Source organism: Corvus cornix, chromosome Z (genome assembly GCF_000738735.6).
Source record: "Corvus cornix cornix isolate S_Up_H32 chromosome Z, ASM73873v5, whole genome shotgun sequence".
Lineage (NCBI taxonomy): Eukaryota > Metazoa > Chordata > Aves > Passeriformes > Corvidae > Corvus > Corvus cornix.
This window is the reverse complement of record NC_046357.1, coordinates 2,836,272-2,851,733: the sequence shown is the minus strand read 5'-3', so window position 1 is coordinate 2,851,733 and position 15,462 is coordinate 2,836,272. Positions and strand designations below refer to the sequence as shown.

General features: G+C 34.8%; 1 protein-coding gene across 9 annotated transcripts in view; it reads left to right on the top strand.

Annotated features, from left to right (window-relative positions):
* ERBIN (erbb2 interacting protein) overlaps window positions 1–15,462 on the top strand; it is a 119,494-nt gene that overhangs the window by 69,575 nt on the left and 34,457 nt on the right. For all 9 annotated transcript variants that reach the window (XM_039567821.1, XM_039567820.1, XM_010395342.4 and 6 more), the window contains 4 exons: window positions 2,634–2,712; window positions 3,450–3,539; window positions 9,735–9,791; window positions 13,850–13,913. In XM_039567821.1, coding sequence (XP_039423755.1) covers window positions 2,634–2,712; window positions 3,450–3,539; window positions 9,735–9,791; window positions 13,850–13,913 — 290 coding nt within the window. The remainder of the gene's footprint in view (window positions 1–2,633; window positions 2,713–3,449; window positions 3,540–9,734; window positions 9,792–13,849; window positions 13,914–15,462) is intronic.

Here is a 15,462-nt window from a genome sequence, read left to right as displayed (position 1 = left end):
TGTTGGACTAGAGCAATCTTTTCATCCCAGGACCAAACTGAGGCCAGTAGTGTGATCATCTTCCAGAAAAACTAAGCTTAGAGAATCTCTCAGCACAATTCAAACAGTGAAACTAAGGGCACAGAGTGAGTGTGAGACTCTCTGCCTCCAAGCTCTGCCTCCAAGGAAGAGCTTAGCAGTGGTTTATTCTAATTAATGTAAATACTTATTTTAAGAAGGCAAATTTCTATCCTCAACAATAAAGAGGTCTTGATTTATTTTTCAGACACCAGAAGGTCACTTCATACAAATCATCTGTAACTTCATCTCTACAGGCTCAGGGTATTGTGCCACGTTAGATGCTTTCCATGTATGGATATTCTTTTTGCTGAAAGAGGTTTATTGCTACAACTGGAATTAAGATCATGTATATTTAAGTTTGTTGGAAGTGTGTTTCTCTTTGTAGTGACTATATGACAGCAATAGATAAGGTACAGTTCTAGTCTGTCTTTGGTAGTTTCCTAATCTTTCTTGGACTTGAAAATAAAATTACTGCTTTACAGAAATGAAACTTTATTACATTATAAATATTACCTTTTTAGTTTTGATTTTGTACTGAGTAATGAAATAAATTAGATTAGTATCCTGTTGCCATCTTCTGCTTTGACTCCACTCACAGCTCCAGTAAACGTCACATGGCTGAACTCACACACATGTGAACACGTACGCACACACACATATATAAAAGTATATGAAAAGCTGTATTTTTATTTACACGTGTGCATATGCATGAACACGCATGATAGTCAAGCAGAAGTGTCAGAAATCTTGGCCTGTATTACCACTGATGGTTCAGTTCTTCCTGGTCCCTTCTGCTTCTGAGTTTAGCAAGTTATTTCCCCAAAATGTCCATGATACTTATATGTATTTGAGCACCTGGATTAACGGGATGTCATAATGTTTTTTCTTGCCTTTTACCTCTCAGTAATAGAGTACAATACCTGCTATGGGTCAAAAGTAATAGTTTCAATGGTAGTATGACAAACAAGTTCCTGTCAAGAAAGACCTAAAAGTCTAGTTTGAAAGAAATGGTGTCACTACTTTAGTTGAATTCATGAAAAAGTCAGCACAGTGACTTTGCCACTCATTATCACCAATTGATTAAAGTATGTGTTTTGTCACTACTTTTCTTGTCTATTGCCATCTCTTAAGTCCTGAAATACCAGATCAGTCTTGTTACTGCACAAACATAGAATCAAGCTTTAAGATAACATCAAATAGTCTGCAATTTCTTAAGTAAGTAAAAATATTACTTAGCAATTGATGCTTAACCACGTGTTCTCAGAAAAGATTCATGGAGAGGCATAACCAAGTTCCACCTGCCAGCCTGAATGAGAAGTGATGCTGCCCTTGTCTCTCTGTAGCTGGACTGTTAATGTCATTTCAAGCAGCATGAAATTTCATGCTCTCAATAATCTAAAAACAAGTGTTCACAGAGTATAGTTCCTTCTCAGTGGTCTTGTTCCCTGGGTTCAGTTGCACTTTCCACATAAAGCACTCACAAACACAATTACATGCATTAACTCAAAGGTGAAGAACTAGGATTTGTTACCTGGAAAAAAAAAATTCATTTTAAACTAACTTTATTTACTAGCATATGGGGTTTTTTTCTTGCAAACAACAGTGTATTCTTAATCCAAGTAGAAAGATATCAGTATGAATGGTTATTGTACTTAGGACAAATATATTTAAAATAAAACCACCTGTCCCAGGGTATAAGAACATGTTGCAAAAGCAACTGCAGTTGTGATAGCAGTGGTTTTTTGGGTGGGTTTTTTTTTACAGTATATATATAGTAAAGATGGATGTAAAGGTCTTGCATGGTAGAATGATTCAATACTGATTTCCTTCTGACGTGGTGGATATACCATATTCAAGGCCTGCTTTATCAGTTTCTGTCAAATACAGATTTGGCAGATATGTAGAATTCAGCTCCACTCTGGCATTTCCAGAGATAACCTTGGAAAAAATGTTTTTAATTTTTAATTTATTGTTTTAATTTTCAAACATAAGTGTGCTGGAGTATTTTTTGTCCTTCTCTCAAATGATCTAGAAGCTAACAGCAAGCATACATGAAGCATACAGAAAGCATGCCTGCATTTTGGGGTATCTGTTCAGAACTGTGAAGCTGTAAACATACTTCAAGATTTGAAGCCTTACTGTTTCACCCGGATGTTATACAAGCCATGGATTTGCTAAACAGATCCTGTTGGAAACTTCGTGCTACCAAGTGGTTGTCTTTTTTAAAATAAATGATACTGGGACAGAGGTTCTCATCTTAAGTACACTCCAAAGCACAAGTACTTTAAGATTTTGCAATAAGCAGTGGGAATTCAGTGTTTGTAGCTTGATGAGCTGCTTGCTAACCTGTAACATGAAAAGCTTTAGGAGTAGTATAGTAAAAAACATGATATTGCACAGTAGTGTTTCTTGAATGAAAACCGTATGTAAAATGAGACATCAGAAACACAGTTCACTAGTTGCTAAATGAATCAAAGTTTTTATGGCTAGTGGTTTCATGTGCGTAATTTTTATGCATGTGGTGGAGTCTAATAATTAAAGGCTGTTTTTCTACCTCTTTCTGTATCTTGCAGGCATACAGGAGTTTCCAGAAAATATAAAAAACTGTAAAGTCTTGACAGTTGTTGAGGCAAGCGTAAATCCAATTTCAAAGTAAGTTTGTAAATTTTTTTGATGCTTTATATTTTGTGCAAATACTACTGAGTCTCAAATTTGCCCAAGACATGTGCCAGCCCTTGGAGGTGAGAGCAGAGTTACCTGAGAAGTAGCTTCATTAACGTTGTTGCACTGTGATCCAGTATAGCTATCTCATTAAAGTGCTTTGCCAAAGTTAATAGGCTATGTGGCCTAACCTTCATTATACCGTGTAGCTTTGTCAGCTTGTTGAAATCCATCACTTCTCTGTGTGTAAAAAACATGCAGAGAGTTTCCTTTCTTAATAAGAAAAATTCTGCTTTAATATGCATTTCTGCTGTAGTGACAGAATTAATTTGCCAGAAGTAGCACTGCCACAGATACAACATATCTCTTCTGGGGAAAAAAGGTGTTGTGTATTTTTAAATTTATCCTGTTGTTTCTACTGAATGCCTTTTTCACATTACATGTCAGGAGATCACAAGTACATAGCAAAGCTACATTTATTTGCATTTTTTATTGCCTATAGACATTTTTCTCAATACTTGCAAAAGACATTTTTCTCAATACTTGAGATTTCAATTTTGAAAGTCATCTTATGGAGAACAACTGTCTAGTGTGACTTCAGAGAAGTTTTCCCCCTTAATTTTATCAATATGTAAGGCTTCAGTACTATACTGTTGCTTAAGAAAATACTACTTAATGCCCTGAATATAATTGTAACAAAGGTACTACATTGTTTTACTTCCATATAGGCTGCCAGATGGATTTTCTCAACTGTTAAACCTAACACAGCTGTACCTGAATGATGCTTTTCTTGAGTTTTTGCCAGCCAATTTTGGCAGGTAAGTTGAACATGAAACTTAATATCTGCATGTAGCTTTAAATTTCTGCAGAGCAGTTTCTTCTGGTTCTGAAGCAAAGTGGGTACTGGAAAGAGTGTACATTACGAATTGACAGTAGTTACAGGAAAAAGAAGCCCTGAATCTATATCAGCAGCTTTTAATTTTGACTTCTGAAGGACAGACAGAATGCTTATGAAGGGCCTAAAACTCATTTACATTCTTGTTTCTTTTCTAACACTAGTCAGGTAAGTAAGGAAGATCAGTATTTTTGAAATTTATATTGCTTGTCATTTAGTTATTGGAGGGAAGCAAATAATGACAACTGTAATTCTACTTGTCCTGCCTGTCCTGGATACACAAATTACTTCATGCACAACTATAACTCTCAAGTCCTTTATTGCCAGGAATATTTCTGAAAAACTTGGCATATTTATGGTGTGCTGACTGTGCAAAACTGTTACATGTCATAGTTTTAATACAAGATAAATACTAAACTGCTACCTCTGTAAAATAGATTAAATCTTGGGAGCAAAAGTGAAAGGAGAACTCCTAGATGAGCCTAGGTCATGCTATCATTACCACGCAGATTTCAGCCATTTCTGCAGCTTTCCTCTCTCCATTCTTATTTTATGCTCTCTTTTCCTAGATTTCACTTTCCTGCCCCATCCCGTGTCCAGCAAGCATCTCTTTCAGAAAATACAGCTATTAGTTAACCAGTCATGTTGCTACGTGAAAAAATTGCCTTAGGCTGTATGGTTATATTTGGGTCAGCACAGTTTGCAAGAGATTAGCAAAGCCCCCAGATAATGCTGCAGCAGTCTGGCAGATCAGGAGATGTTCAATGGAAGATAAGCAAGATGGCTCTCCACTAGTGACCATTAGTTCATTAGTCATCTGTGATCAGAGCTGTTCACTAGTTCTTCTCTGTTACTAGTCATTCCCTGATGAATGATTAAGAGCACCAGATCTGCTGCACATTCAGCTATCAAAAAAGCTGCTTGTGATGCAAAAGCATTATTATCATGCTTTTTTCTGGTGCACAAAGTTTGCGTTTCAAAAGCCCTCATTAAGGTTGAAGAAGAAAAAACTGGAATATCCATAAACTTCTTGGAATTCTAATGATTGTCTATGCTTTTTTTTCTGTTCTGTTTTTTAATAGTCTAACCAAATGGCAAGATTTTCATAGTAGAAACAGGCATTATGGATGAACTTGAAGACCTCAGGTTGACACAGCTGATCCTTTAAGTAGTTAATCTTACACATAATACACATTAAAAATTCTCATAATTCTTTCTTCATCACTGTTTGCTTCTCTAATGCTTAACCATTAGTGAAATGGAGAAGTTATTAATTACTAACATTTTAAGGATAAATCAGTTACTGAAGACAACTTGAAAGCCAATTCTCCACTGTAGTGTTTCTCTTGACAGAAGAATTCTACCTTGGTTTTTAAAATCTAGTGACTTGCAACATCCTGTTATATAGCTAGCAGAATGAATTTGAGGTACTCATGTATGTAAGTTTACCTGCTAATAGAAGTGTTGTGTAGAATACATAATGTTCTATAGGAAGACAATGTTTAGATCAAATAAATTAGAGAACAATGAAACATTAAAATACCATTTTAAAGTAAGGTTCAGACCCCTTTGACATTGAATACTTCTGTTCTGTAAGTGATGAGACTGCTCTGCCATCCCACAGTCTTACAACTAGATATAAATACTTTCTTAGTGCAAGGTCTTTTAACTTGTGCTTCAGAATATGGAAGTACCTCTTTTATAAACAAAAAAAAAAACCTGTGGTAGAAGCTTTTGAAATATTTATTCTCATAAAGGACAAGCCTTCAATTTCTTCCAATAAGGTTCTTTTTTTTTTTTTTTTTTTTTTCCCCCCTGTATATGGTGTTATAGCTATTACTTTTCATTATTTAGGAATACGTGAAGTAACTGAGTTCTGTTGCCTGCTCTTACTGGCAGCTATTGTCAATAATAATGTCTCCTAAAAATGAAGTCAATACATATTACAGCTAACAAGGTCTTTATGCTCTGTGTGTCAGGTTAGAAACCTGGTTTCCTACATCTCTTTTTTGTTGACTGTTCATTGTTTCTACAGTTTAATTGCTATTATTTTTCATGAGTGTTGTCCCCCATTCTCTCACTTGCTGTCATTTGTAGTGTTCTCATATCCCTCAGTTTATTAGACTAAATAAAATTCTGTTTCTTTCTGGTGTGGCAGGTTTTTCTTTGTGTCTGATTATATTAATATATCTTGGAACAGGTTTCAGTTTTAATTAATCTTCTTTTTGACAGAGGATGATGACATATATAGCTATATTTAGAATTAGAATTTAGATCTCTTCATAGCTTGCACAGTGTCATGATTATCTTCTTGTTTCTCTTGGAAATGTCTGTGGTTATGCTCCAATGTTCCAATTATCCTTTTTGCAGCTGCCTAGTGTAATTTCCTACGCAGTCAATTGATGTATTGGACAGTTCAGTTAGAAATGGCTGATGCCTACAAGGAAATCCTAAGTACTTGGCTTGTAGTTTTTTCTAATTTTTTTAGTCCTTAAGATTGTACAAAGTTTTTTCCCCCTACGGTGTCTTATTAAATCACTGTATTGTCTGTGACAAAAACGAAGTTAAACATTTTTCTGATCCTAAAAGATTGCTATTAAAAAATAATTTGAACCGGATAGTCCTCGAAGGAGTCTCTGAGCACCTCTATCAGTAACGCTCACCCTGATGCTTAGGAAAGAAATTTCTTATACTGAAAAACACTTCCAGTATATCCATGCAGTGTTTAATTGCATTTATCTCCATGATTTATTCTCATCTTCAGAATTTGTGCTAAAGCTTTCCATAATTGTGACATCAAGATTATGCAGTCGTTTTTCCACTTTTTTATGAGTATTGTATATTTGCTGTCTTTCAATGATGTTGTTCTTGTCCAGCCTGTTAGACTTACTAAAAGTCACCAGACTTTTGATATGATGTACTCATTCCTTTGGAATTTTTAGGGGACAAAGTGGGGTTTCTTCCTCCAGTCCCAAATTCAAATTTGAATGCATTGATACTGGCACAGATTATGGCATTAGCCTTCACACCAGTGCACAGATATCTGAGAATTATTATGCTTACATAAGAAAATAGTCTCTGTTGTATTTAAATACATAATGTATATTTACATTTAAATACACATTTATATTTAAATTTAAACATTTAAATTATATTTATATTTACATTTAAATATTTAAATATATAAGTAGAACATGTTAAACTTGAAACTCACTGCTTGCTCATTTTGAGACAGGGTTTTAAAAGTCAAACATTATTTAGTAATGGGTGTTTAAGATAAGCAAGGATTTTATCTTCAGTGTAATTCTAAAAACCTAGGAATGTTGTCTGTGATGGGATATTGCTTCCAGAGCCTCTTTACTGTGATGTTGCAATTAATTTGCTTTATATCTACTTTCTCAACAACTTGCCAGTAGTATTTGTAGTAGTAGATGATTTTAGTAGTATCTACTTTGGGATATTTTTTGCATAAATGTACAGTGATAATCAAATTTAGTTACATATGTGTATACATGTGTTTTGCAGAAACTTTTGTAAATGCAGCCTGCGGGATGCATACATTTTAGTCCGCTTGCCCTTACATTTTAGTAACAATTTAAAATAAAAATATTCTGCTTTAGGAGAACTGCAAAGGAGGTGTAAAGTAAGGAACATCTCTCAATGCAATGTTTTTATATTTCCAAGGAATGACTGCTTGTCACATAGCAAGTTTCTGAGTGTACCAACTGTATGTTTCTTTTACATTTTTTACAGGTGGTATAGTTTAAGAAATCAGATTTAGGAAGGATATTGATCTCCTGGAAAATTGTTCATGTAGAAATTTTGTTTTATTGAAAAGTTGTGCTGCATTTTAAAAGCAGGCTAAGATGGTTATGGTTAAAGAACAATACTGAAAAAATAATTTTTAAGCTATTACAGAATATGTACTTTAAGTTGAATAATACCTGTTAAAACTTTGCGCATTGGTGGTGTGCAGATAGTTCTGTGGTGATGGGTTTTTCAAGTTCAGAAATTAAATATTTCTGTATAAGTAGGACACATCTTCGCCACAGAATGGCACAGATTATATATTCTGCCACTATGAATTCCATTTTTCCTTTAGTATAGGTGAATTAGTTCTCTATTTCTTTTCCAAATTAAATGCCAGTTCTTCAGGTCCATTATGGCAGTTCAGATGCTCAGTTTGGATGGGTGTTGCGTGCTTAGCACCAGCAATTTAAAGAACAGCTACACTTAGTATTTGATGTGCATTATTTTAAACTTGAATTAGCTCCTCGAGTCATAACAGAAGAGGTGACAACTGCTTCAGTCCAGTATTTCTCATCAATTACTAGAAGAAAATTACATGTTTAGACACAGCCTGTATCTCCCACCCAGGAGAGGTTGCGAATGTTTTCCTAAGTAGCTTCCGTGAAGCTCTACACTTAAGAAATTCGATACACAGATCTTCATTCTCTTAGGGCTAGCTGAGGAAAGATTAGAACAGGAAAGAAGGTGACAAAGCTATGAACTTCTCTGTCACCAAAGGCAGTCTCTAAGTTCACAGAATTAGCTTATTACAAGTGTCATACAATCAGTTTTGGCTAAAGTCAGCAAAGTGTGGGTGTGCATATTCATAGTTTAGCATATGAATGGAGATTTGCTGTCACTGCATTCAAAAGAAATTTGACTGCATACGTGAGTTGTGAAGAAAAACTACAAACTATGTAGCTATCTTCCCTGTCATCAAAGCAAAACACCAGCTGAAGCCTAATGCAGTGCTTGGTTCAGAAATCAAAGCTCAAAATGTTCATTCACGTCTGAGGGTTCTTAAACGAGTTCTGTTTTGTACTAGATTGGTATCTTAGGGTGCTGGTAGGGTAGGATGGCTAGGAAGTCTTTCCCACTTATGTTCTAGATGAGCAGCAGTGCTACTACCATGAATGCGGTTTTTATTAGGGTATTCTTTCACCACTGTTAGGATGTTGGGATTTTGGGGTTTTTTTTCAGAAGTTGGAGGGAGGAGGTTCCCCTCCAGCAGTTGCTACCAGATGGCTGCTTGCAGTGCAGGGCTGCTGACCTCTGCTCTCTTTCTTAGGTTATTTGTGGGCATGGCAGATTGCTGCTTTCAAGCTCATCCAAAAATGAGTTAATGTCTAGAGGAAAAATAAATATTGTTTTCAGCTTTCTGTTTCTACATGAAGTATAGTTCTTACCACTTAATAAAAATCAAGGTTTTTGTCTCTTTCCTTAAAATGCACTAGTAAGCACCTTCAGGAAAGACTGGTCTATTCACTAAGCTCCTTTCTGAGTCAGGGATCTTAATGCCCTATTTTGTGTAGTATGAGGGCTGTCAGTGGGTCACATGTAGAACTCTTGTCATTACAGTCCTGTCTGTACTTAAACCAAACTCAGTTTCTTCATTTTTTTTAAACAAATAGAGCTTTGTCACTTTTGTCCCAATAAAAATTCACTGGGAATGGTACATAGGTTGTGTGTCAAAACTGCTTGGAACTTACTTTGCCCAAGCAGTTGAGGTGGGGTTTAGAGGTTATTCATCTTGCAACCAAGAATATACTGGAAGAAAGGTCAAACCACCTTCTAACAGAAATATCAAAATGGATTAAGAAGCTGACCAGAAAAAGAATATGGAAGGAAATCCAAGATTAATTTAAAGGTTGTTTTTATCAGGTGGAAGACTACAGGTATTCCTCAGATGCGGCTTTCTGTATTAAACTGATACATTGTCAGTAGTAGAAATTGAACATCTTAAATTGTGTGAAGTGATCCTACCTTTCCGTTATTTCCTGTGTACTTTTCATTATGATGATAACATGTACCCCTAATTAATCCAATGAAGTGTTTCAAAATCTTTGGGATGAAGGAAAACAAATGTGTTTGAACAGGTGTAGAAAAGCAGGCAAGTTCGTTTGTTGATTTACCAAAATCAAACTCCAACCAATGAATTCAAAATAACATGCAAATTTTGCACAAAATTTCATCTTAATGTTAGAGGGGAAAAAAATTTCAAACTTACAGATTTTTTTTCTTTTAATTCTGTAATGTAAATAAGTTCTGAGATTGCTTTTGTCATGAAATACAGAATATTTTAGTAATTTATTATGCCTTTCTGTTACAGATTAACTAAACTCCAGATATTGGAACTTAGAGAAAACCAGTTAAAAATATTGCCAAAGTAAGTACAGTAGAGTTCTAGAAATTCCTACAGCATTTATTTTAACATTAATCCAACTGTACCTCTCTCCTGAAATCTAGCATTTTTTTAGTCCCTGCCTTGCAATTCTCACTTCCTTTGTCAAACAAGCCTAGGCTGATGGTGATGCACTTCCTGCTGTTCTATGAACATGAGCAATGCTCTGAATTTTCCAACTGGGGCTCTAGAGCTCCAAGCAGGTTAACAAAGATATCAGAGGTCAATGAAGAAGGAAACAGATCCCAAAAATGGGATGTGAATAACCACCTGCAGAGTCATGAATATGTTGTGGTGTACTGTAAAAGGGATCTTTCACTGGCAACAGAAATTGGTAGAGTTGCTGTTTTTGGTGGATGTTAAGAAGTTCTGGTGGAGAAGACAAGGTTCTAACAATTGAATATTCACTCTGTCCAACTCATATGCTAGGAGAGACTTGTGTGCAGTAGGCAGAAGTGAGAATTGCCAGCTTTTTAAATACAACAGCCAGTTTTTTAGTGACAGTAGCTAATTATATGCCTTAGACATGATCAAGAGTTATGTTCTATTGGGATTCCCTTTTTAAGTGCCTAGATACTGTACTGTAGAGTCTGCTGTATAAGCAAGCCAGAACTCCTATTTGGAATGACATGTACAGCATCAGAAAGTGTGAATTTACATCTTCAAAGTGTGAAGCATTCTGTGGTATAAATAGTCTCAATCCTCTTTGGCTCTTTCTGCTATCACTAGTTTTCAGCAGAAAAAAATTAGAGGACATGTAATTCAGAGTGGTAGCTCTCTAAATTAAGTTACTCCCAACTGAGGATACAGTAGCTGTAATTAAAACTTACAGCTAATACAGATTTTGTTTATAAGATCACTCTGACCTTAATTGCCAAAATTAACACTAACAGCATGAATTACGTGAAATACTTTTAAAAGCACAGTTTACTCTTGTAGTGATAAGAGACACTTAAACAAATGCGTTAATGCATTTAAGTCAATCGTTCCCTCTGTTGAAGGTGCTAGGAATTTTTTTTACTTCAGTGTTTTTAAAGCTTCATCCTTGATTGAAAACTAAACAGCCACTATCATGAATAGGTCCTCTGTATCACTTCCATAATAATTCGCAGTAGATGCTGAGCTGCCACCCTTATTAGTCTATTCTGGTACTCTTACAGAACATGCTATACAGCTAAAACGTGTAGAAAATCCAAAGCAGTTTTTTGATGCTAATAAGATGTAGCAGTAGGTCCTAATATTTTTGCTATGGAATACCAATATATTTTCTTATTTTTCTATGACTCTCATCTTTCTAATATTTTAATTCTTACAGCAAATTTTTTCCTATTTGTAATAAGAAATGTAAAATAAATTGTACATCCCTCTTTCTGAGTAAAACATGCATATAATTTTTGACACTAAAGTATGAAGTACTTGAAAGAATCTTAATCAAAATGGGTAATTAATGCCAACACACTAAATCAACCTTAATTTATGCCAAGTTTTATGCCAAATATACATCATTTTGTTCGGAGCTTATCTACATCCAGAGATTGCAAGTGGCAGCATTATAATGCAAAACAGCTCAGTGAAACTATTTTTACTGAAAGGAAAGCAAAAACACACAGAGACTATTTTAGAGGCATATTTCTGATAGGTAAATTGGAAAGATAGTCCAGCAAAACATGATACTTTCTTTTTTTTTCATTTTTTTAAGCTTCTGTGGCCTAGTTGTCAATAAAAAGAGTAAGCTTTTTAGAAAGAAGCAAGTTATTTGAGAGTATAATTACAGTGATTTGGGCCCGATCTTGCCATCACACACACCGCCCTTGAACTGTATGCCTCTTGAAGTAAGCTGTAGTGTTAACCTTAATGAAGTCATCTGTATACAACAGAATTTGAGGCATAATTTAGGCTATCTGATCCCTTAGTATTGAGTTGAATTGACACCAAGTTCAATAATATGAATTATGAAAGAGGCTTTCAGTTTATGGGAGGGATTACATAGCACTATGTCAAAGATGGAAATAGGTGTAACTCTGTGATCTAGTTAATGTTTGTTTCAACATCCTTTGGTGTTAATTTTTCCTGCTACCGTAACATTATTGGAAGCCTTGTTTGCATTTTCTCTGAAGGTAATTCTCTATAAACAATACACAAAAGCAAGGAGATATTAGTCCTAGAATATCTGAAAGTGCTATTATCCAAGCAACAGGGAAAGGAAGGAATATTACCAAGACTCTCATCTTGCAAACACGTTTGTCTATGTTTTATACTTGAGTGGATGTGTTTGCTACATTACAGTCACATTGGCAAGGGAAAAAAAGGCCCAAAATCAATAAAGTTATCTTGCTATCCTGTCATTGTTATATAACATTGGTTTGCATAGTGTGGTCTGTGAAGTTTCAAAAGCTACAGAACACTATGTTAGATGCTTTTAAAGGAGTTCTTCAGCAGTGTCTGTGGGAGACTCATTGGGGCAAATTTGTTAGGAACATACAGCATTAAAATTGGTATAGGCATGCTCTTACAAAGCTTTGTGAGGATAATCTTCTGCAGGATTTCAGAGGGACTCAGAGTTTAGGTAGAAATTGCAAAAGAATGTTAGGAGTTGGCTTACTGATAATCATCCCGTTCATTAGCTTCGAGAAATGAGGGAAATTGTTTCTTGGAGTCTTCTGAAAGTAGCCTTTTCTTGGTTTTTGGTTTTTTTTTTTCTTTCTCTAGGACAGTAGGAATGTTAGCTAGAGGCTTTTCTTCAAAGCCTGTGTATACTATAGGTACAGTGCAAAAAATGCTTCTGCTTTTGTCTTGGTCTTGTCTTCAGCTACTTATGTTAAATTCCTGGTTTGTCCCCAGCTTAGTTACTCCAATGTCATGAAAATCAATTTTCTAAACAAATGTTGAGTCTCCTTCTTGGAGATTATTTAATTAATAATATTAATAGTCACATTAAATTGCTTTCAGTAAATTAGTCATTTTCCAATATATTATTTTTGAACTGTTTGTTCAGAGCAACTGAAGAGTTTACGGTATTTGAATAAAAGCTGAAGTTTTGAATAGCTGCATAGAGAGCATCTTATTCTCATGCAATTTTTTGTTGACGAAACTAGTGTGATATTCTGATAATTTACAAGACTCTACCATTTAGAAGCTTTTATAATTAATTTTTCCAGAATTTTGTAGTGCATACACAATTGCAGTTTATATATGAGAGTTTTAGGTACTACTAATTGTTCTGTGGAAATCTGTTATTAAATAAATAGAGAACATGATGTAGTATGAGGAATTCACAGCCTCTTAAAAAATACTTTCAGGTAGAACTGCTATTGACTGTGAAGTACCCAGTGTGTAGACCACCATGTGCAGTGGTAGATAATCTCTGTGGAGTCCCCAAATAGAGGAAAAATGTTTCCAAAAAAGCTTGAAGTAATGGATTTTACTTTTATTTCAGACATTTATTTAATATTTGCTATAAGTTAGGTTAAAGAGGTATTGATGTGTCACAAAATCCAACTTTGTAATCTTATGTAATGTGTGACTAGAGAAATAATTAGGGTTCCACTTGTCATGTGGAAGCAACTTAGTCAGCAGCCTGGAGAGGTAAAAAGGTAGTGTTGATAACTGTGATTCAACAGTGCTCTTCTCTGTTTTCCCTGATCACTAGGCAGTAGTCTTTGAGAAGAAAACATGTAGTTAACTAGCCTTTGACTGAAAGGATGTATTGTACTGTAGGTGAAAAGCTGAACCACTCAAAAGAAGAGATGCGCCCTTGGGTTGCTCTTTATCATGAAGATTTCTTTACTGGTCTTCAGTTTTTGCAAGCTCATCTGTAGATGTGTTGTAGTGTACTCTTTGTGTGACACTCAGCAGTCTGCAAGATCAGTGATACATGCCTGGTTGAACAGTGTGTGAAAAATTGACCTTAATTAGGTATGATACCTGTTTCAGAATAGCATCACTACTTAATACTTATTAGTAGATTTTTGTAAATACTGGAAGATTTGATGTAGGTAGTATTTTCTTAAATCTAATTCTTTATTAATTTCATTCCTGTGTAGAACCATGTCCAGACTGACTCAGTTGGAGAGACTGGACTTAGGAAGTAATGAATTCACAGAAGTGGTGAGCTTTGCATCTTTTATAAATCTCCTTATCCCTTGATCTGTTTTTAATAAATATGAAAATAAAAACATCAGCTTAAGAGTTCTGCTACCAAGCAAGTATTACTTACACCTTATAGTACTTTATGGAGCCTGTTACAAAACTTACGTGTGTGTTCTTAAGAATGAGAGGATGTTTTTACTCCATTTTAAAATAACATGGTTGTATAGTGTGGTTACTGTACTGGTAAATAATTAATAGTACTTTGTATTTAAATTATAAACATAATTATTTGGCTTAGGATAAATTCGAAACACTTATTGGTTATAATGTATTTAATGTTACAGTTTTGTGCATAACCTGCTTTTATTGTGCACAAACTAGATTCAAGGGAAACTATATTAATTTTAAGTTTGAGTAGTGTTCAAAGTAGTATTTTAAAAGTTGAGGTGCTCTGATTTTTCCTTCAGCATAGATTGACTTGTTTCTTGTTTGTGGTCTCAGAGAAACATATATCTTGTATTTAGAGTCACAAAACATCTCTCTGCTTTTACAAGTACTTTCCTGAGTAAAAGAATTGAAATAGAAGTATAATGAAACTTGCTGAGCTGCAATACAATAGAGTCAAGCCTTTGTGTGCCGTTAGTAGAATATGCAGAGCTGAACACTTGCCTAATGATGTGGTTTGGAAAATAGGAGAGTGTGTTTAAGGAATTTTTCAACATTATGGTTAATCATCTAGCCCTTACTATTACTGCCATATTCTCATCACAGGGTAGATATTTGTGTAGGAGCCTTAAGCTAACATTTGAGTTATGACTTTCTCTTGGAAAATGAGTTATTGGGAGTCAGGACTGCAACTTAAGCAGAAATCCTGTCTATTTACTATATAACAAAACTTACTTAGTCTTTATCTGAACTTGGCTGTAGTTATTAAGGTGCAGTAGTACCTCTTTGGTATTACTTTCTCAGGAGGGAAGTTTAAATAGAAAAGCATATGCAACATGGATGTTTACCAAGAAGGGGTCTTTCCCTGGTACATAAGACACTGTTAACAACAAGTTGTAGTGGAAACACAATCCTGCACTTCATTTTATGGATGGAGTGGTTTGCTTGTGTCATGGAGATGCACCATTTGTTGATAGAAAAATGAAATTTGTTTCGATTTTCCCCCAAACCAAAAATTCTGGGATTTTGTAAAACAGGTCCTCTAAGTTGATGGAATTAAAGGTTTTTTAGACCTCTTATATCAAAATTGTACATGTAACATGTACTTAAAGTGTGTGCCTGTTGAAAAAGAATACTTTCTGTAAAAAGCATTAAACCAACAGAAAGCCTTTCTCTAAGATTATTTGGTTCTGTGGTCAAGTTCTTAAAAGTTTTTGTGTATCTAGTATATATTTTAATTTCAAAAGTGAAATATCTGGGTTTTCTTTGATGACCCAGTGAAAAAAGTGTGTATAACAGCTATAGTAAGACATTATTAAAGTTGCAATAGACAAATCACTGGAGTTGTTTTTGCCATTCACTGGGGTTTTTCATAAGTTTTTTTTAAAATGGCTTCCCATTA